Consider the following 6,000-nt stretch of genomic DNA (forward strand, 5'->3'; position numbering starts at 1 on the left):
ATATATATTCATTTGTTTTTTATTATTAAGACATGGGGAAATTTGATCCGACCAAAGGAAAACAGGCCCTGGAGATCCGAAGCAGCCTTTCAGAGAAGAGAGCTCTGACTGACCCCATTCAGCCTACGGGTTGCTCTGATGAAACCATGGCACGCAATCTGCAGTGGGCAAAGGCCCATGGTACAGTGCCTTAAATCTGACCCTTGGCAGGCTTCTGTGACAACTTGTACTTGAGAAAGCACTTACTTACCCGCCCAGCTGTTTCAGTATTCTGATAAACATGAAATAGGACACTGTCAAACAAGATCTATACAGCTTTGTAAAGGAAGATTAAGGGCATGATAAAAACAAGTAGATGTTAATATACTAGACACTTTCTGTGTTGTTTTGAAAAAAAGGTTTATATTTATTAAGGAGTTACTGTTTCAGATTTTATATTTTTTATTTTCATGATAACTACAGATCCCTTTAAAAATAGGAAAAATGTTTAAACTACCAGAAAAAATCAGACTGGATTTTTTCATCTTAAATACAGTATAACACAATTTCCGTTAATGATACATTCTTTTTCCGGGCTTTCTAAACTTCTAAAAAAACAGTTTAAGGTTTTGGTTAATAAATTAATGTGAAGACTTTTAAGTATGGTGCATGTCAGGGCTATTTTCATTCACACCATAAACCAGCACTAATTGTTTAGTAATACACAGGTATGCAGTTCGTAAAGCCTGAAATGTCTCTGCAGTACCCTTTATACAGGCATTCTTGGATTCCAGTTACTGTAAGTTGAAATGTTTAAACCCAGGTTATCCAGAATCATTTTCTGATCAAATGTTTTCCTTTTGCAGAACTTCCTGAAAGTATGTGTTTGAGCTTTGATTGTGGAGTCCAGATCAAATTAGGCTTTGCTGCTGAATTTTCTAACGTACTGGTGATATACACTAGCATAGTGAAGAAGCCAGAGGATATGTCCTCCTGCCAGGCATATGTCACAAACTTCACACCGGTAAGATTTCCATACTTGAATTAACAGATTTATGTAAAGAAAATGTTTTACAGATAGAACACAGTTAAGGCTTAATATCTCAAAACTATATACTTAAAACTCAAAACTCCAAAATACATGAACAGTGTCTGGAGTAACAACATATAAATACAGGCTAATAATTTTATTAAGTAATCAACCCTTCAAAGAGAACCCAAAAATGTTTTTTTCTCAGTTACCAAGACTCTCTGAATCTCAACATTCTCCATGATCAAGTTTCATGATTTCATTAGAAAAGCTACTGAGAATCTAACCTGACATTAGCTGTCATTGTGTAGAACAGTATAGTGCATACAGTATTTATAATGGATCTAGAAATGCCATATATCTATGCACAAATGGACAAACTCCATTCTCTATTTCAGTAGTTCAGTAAAATTCTAATTAATGTGACAAGATGACAAATGTAAAGGGATAGGGTACTCACCAGGAGAAATATTTATGCAAAAGAGAACGTAAGTATGAGATTACAATTTGACATCCACCCGATCTCTTGTTTCACAGCTCAATGTATTTATATAGCTGCTCTAACTAATCAGATCTGCACTGGGGTGCCCTCTGTGGGTTGTTTCCATGTACTTCTGATGTTCATGATGGTTTTGTCTGGATGCTCTGGTTTTCTCCTAACTTCAAATGACATGTTGGCTAGGTTAATCATGGTTTCTAACTTGTCCCTCTGTACTTGCATGTGTGCTAGAATGGGATCTCATCCAAGATGTGATCCCGCCTTGCATTTCTTTGGATAAATGGATCTATCCAGTCACACATCTTTGCTTTTCTTCAAGACAGTTAGACATCACATGATTTTATCAATATGGTAACGGTACTAAAAACAAAGATGAAAGCAAGGGTCTGAAATATACAGTATGAGAAAAAAAAGTCTTCCTGTTATTGATGCAAACATCAGTGTAATGGCAGCAGACTGCATGCAAATACAGTACATTGTCTCATTCTGTGATGTCATACTGTATATGGAGTCTTTTGCATTTATTTATACAGCAGTAACACCCCCAGTTTAATGCTGTTTGTACAGCAACCACAATCATTCAGTGGTTTCATTAAAGCTGCGCATGAGAAGCAAAACATTCCTTTTTTAATGGTTTTCTGTCAGCAGCTCATTCACGTATCTTTATTTCTTGCACATGGGTTGAACTGCCACAGGTGAAAGTCAATGCTTAACTTTATCTTTACAAATACACAAATATATTGACTTTTCCTAATGACCTCAGTTTTACTCTGTCTGTTATGCATAGGTGAATGAAAGTTAAACGGAAGTGAAGATCTTAAAATGTCATTCATTCAGTCCTTAACTGTTAAATTTTGTACAAAAGCAGTTGGAAATGCATCATCATTCACTTGATCCCAGGCATTTTGTTAATCTTTCAGTATCATATCCCCCTGCCTCTAGGGGATCCAAACACAAACTGTGTTAAGGTTGTTGGATTTTTTGGGTTTTGTTTTATGCAAACCCTAATCTTGTCCACTTCCACTCTCCTCTGTATAAATACCCTGCCACCAGAGCAACCCACTCACACATCTTCTTTTGCACCCCGACTTCCATCCCATCATTACTCTTCGAGCAGCTTCCTGGCTCATTCCTTGGAAAAAAAACAGGTGTGTTCTGTCAGTTATGTCCTTACTAAGGATTGGTCAGGTTGCTGTTCCTTCAGCCAGGTGAGTTACTGCAATTATACGGCTTTGGAGTTTGTAACAAAAGTTAGGAAGGAATGATGGCAACCAACTTCCCCTTCATCTTTGCTGTTCTTACTTGTAATCCTCAAGTAAGATGACTTCCCAAAATGCTCTAAAAAATCAAAGGAAGCGCCTCTCTTTCTCGCCTTTGTTTTCCCTTTGCATCCCTCCTCTACCCCATCCTTACACTGCAGCAACCTTTTGGTTAATTTAACTATGCAAGAGGGTCCTAGCTTCTTTGTTCTATGGCCAAGTGTTTGATCCTCCGTCAAGAAGGTTAAGCCAAAACATTTTTTAAATTTCTTATGAAATCCATATCCCACCTTTTCATTAATTATAGTGTTTGGCCAATCTCCTGAAATGGTATAAAGACAGAGTTGGACCATGTACTGTACACTGTAAAAACTGGATTAATCAACAGTGAAAGAAGATTTTTTCTCTAGCAAAATTTTTTAGAAATATATCCACACGACAAACAACATGTTTACAAGTTGCAGTGTTCCCTGTCATGTTGTCAGGTCTTGTGTAAGTGTTTTTCTTTTCAAAGTAATTTCAGTTTTTCCAAAATAGCTTATTGAGATTTTCCATTTTTCATTTTCACATGAAAGTTTTAATGAAGTTTTATATTTTATTTTTTCTAGTTAATGTTCAGTGTTAAAATACTAAGCTACTGTATGTTTCCTGTGCTTGTGTTTTAGAAACATAATGTCTTAAGGACCCATCTGTCCATATTAATGGTCCTGTTACTGTATAAGTAGTTTAATAATAATAAGTAATCACACCATTTAAAGGAAATCAGAATTAATGATGTGACTCAGCAGTTTACCCCCTCCCTACAAGCTTTTTCTTAAATAATTACATCATATTCCAATAGCTGAATTTGTTTCCTTGTATTTTCTCTTTCAAAATTTGTGAGACTAATGAGCTATCACTTCAGGTCAATTTTTGTGTTGTGTTATATTTCTGTTGTTCTTCATTCACAAAAGTGACAATGATTGCTATGGTTATATTGTGCGTGAGCATCAATGTATTTTGACCAAAAAAGCATTCTTTCAGAACATCTGTGATGTACTGGACAGTCAAGCATTATTGTACCTGTTCTTTTCTTGGCCTCTTGAAAGTTTGTAAGATACAAGTGGGCTGTGTGAAATGATGTTTGCTCATGTTTCGGCACACAGTAAAAAAGTAGAACACATAACTCAGAAATAGTGAACCTTTACATTTGACAGATAGATATATATATATATTAGTGGCTCTGTATTTTGTTAGGCTGGACAGTATGAAACACCTATGTTGTTTCCATCATTATCTTGTTTGTTTTTCAAACAGGAACTAGATGTGGACCCTAAGGAGATGAACAAAGGAACTCCGGAAGAAACGGGCAGCTATCTACTGTCCAAAAGCCTCCCACAGCACTGTCTGTACACCAGGCTGAGCTCTCTACAGAAACTCAAGGTATGCTCCTTAAAACATAATTGCTGGTTGATACTTGTATGTGTTTTTGTATTGTTTTATTTTTACAACATTAAATAACTCAGTCACATGTAATTACGGTATCATGCTCAGGGATATGTATCCATTGCATCAATATGGGGTCTGTAATAAAAATATTGTAAATAACCTGTTTATAATGTGTTTTAGGGTTACTGTATATTAGACTGACTAACAAATCTTTTGGAAAGCTTTATTCCCATGTCACCTTATCTGCCACTGCTGTCATGGCCATGCTCTTGCTATACTTTTTATGAAGAGTGGCAAAAAGATGTGCTTTGTTGCTAACAGGTACAGGAGGTAATTAAAAGTAATGAGGTACAGTATATATGATTGTGTAGCTAACAAATACTGTGATATGACAGTGTTCAAACACATTTGTTCCAATGTTCAGTTTCACTCCCACTCTCAGTTGTGACTAAGAGATTATGAAAAGCAAATGTTCTCACCTCCATCACTGTCCCTGTGGTAAGAACATTAGCCCTAGTTCACAGGTTTAAGAACCAAACTTGCTTCTGATTATTCATCACAGTTGTTTTTATTTTATTTTTGCTTGAAGGAGCAGCTCATGTTCACGGTGTGCCTGCAGGGCAAGTTCACCTCTGTGGAGGACCTAGTAGACTGGAGCATGGAGGTGAACATTGGGAAGCCCCTCATTGCCAAACTGGATCTGCACCGCACTGTCAGAAGGAACAGCTGCCTGCAGACCTGCCTCATGCCACACAGTCCCTCACACAGCCCCTGCCACAGCCCTGGAGCAGAACATTACTACCAGCACTGCTACCCCCAGCAGTACCAGAGCTCCTACCTGGGCGTCTATGACCACATCCATGGCTTGGGAAGCCCCTGTGCTTCAAACAGCCTGGAATTCGGTGCGCACTGCAACTTGACTCCTTACCACCAAGATGATATGTCATTCCCAGTCTCTCCCACTAGAGTCAACATTCCCATCGAAACCACTGATGATATCAATGAACTACAGACAAGTTTTATAGACAGCCTTCAGATGAATGACAGATACTGATACATACTTTAAAAAGTCAGTTTGAAAAAACACATTTTTTCACTTCCGTATTTAATATCTACTGCATGGGATAGATCTTTGAATGCTACTGGGCAGACCAGTAGATGGGACACATTTTTTAGAGAATGTTTAAATATTAAGATTTTTATTTTTATCTTTTTAAAGTAAAGAGTTTCACAAGATATCCACAAGAGATTTGTTCAGGACCTGAGATTAAGACTGGTGAAAGCAACTGGAACAGATAATATAATAAGGTTGTTTGATATTGCTTTTTGGGAAGAATCTGAATAAGTTAAAATCTCATCAAGCACCTGACTAGAGGGCAGTTAATCAATTAACACTGGACACAATAGCCTGTTCTCACAAGTTAAATAATATATAATATATGCCCACTGAAAAGCTGTCAGTACCCTTCATTTCTCTCAGAATCCTGTTATCAAATCTTGATTAAGTGCATTAATTATAAAATATTAACAGTGTTTTGATGAGGGATTTTCTGGAAGTTGGAAAGTCATTCAGTACCCACATTTTCCATCAACAGAAGAGATGATAAACTGAAACTGAAAGGACTCATACAGTTGATTACAAGCAGAGCTATAAGAGGTTTGTTAGTATTTTATACCTTGTTTTGTTTTTCATTTTTCGTACTAACCTTATGGTCAGGTACAGACCATTTATTTGTACAGTATATCCATAAAAAAGCCTTTCTAAAATTATGGATAAAGTTATAAAATAAATGCCGATCATCAAA

The 6,000-nt window shown here is 36.7% G+C and overlaps 1 protein-coding gene across 2 annotated transcripts in view; it reads left to right on the forward strand.

The window, feature by feature from the left end:
* malt1 (MALT paracaspase 1) overlaps positions 1 to 6,000 on the forward strand; it is a 29,185-nt gene extending 23,185 nt beyond the window's left edge. For both annotated transcript variants that reach the window (XM_088912396.1, XM_088912397.1), the window contains 4 exons: positions 31 to 180; positions 846 to 1,003; positions 4,064 to 4,189; positions 4,785 to 6,000. In XM_088912396.1, the coding sequence (XP_088768522.1) occupies positions 31 to 180; positions 846 to 1,003; positions 4,064 to 4,189; positions 4,785 to 5,249 (899 nt within the window). In that variant the 3' untranslated portion in view covers positions 5,250 to 6,000. The remainder of the gene's footprint in view (positions 1 to 30; positions 181 to 845; positions 1,004 to 4,063; positions 4,190 to 4,784) is intronic.

This window comes from Atractosteus spatula, chromosome 3, assembly GCF_055471065.1.
Source record: "Atractosteus spatula isolate fAtrSpa1 chromosome 3, fAtrSpa1.hap1, whole genome shotgun sequence".
Classification (NCBI taxonomy): Eukaryota; Metazoa; Chordata; class Actinopteri; order Semionotiformes; family Lepisosteidae; genus Atractosteus; species Atractosteus spatula.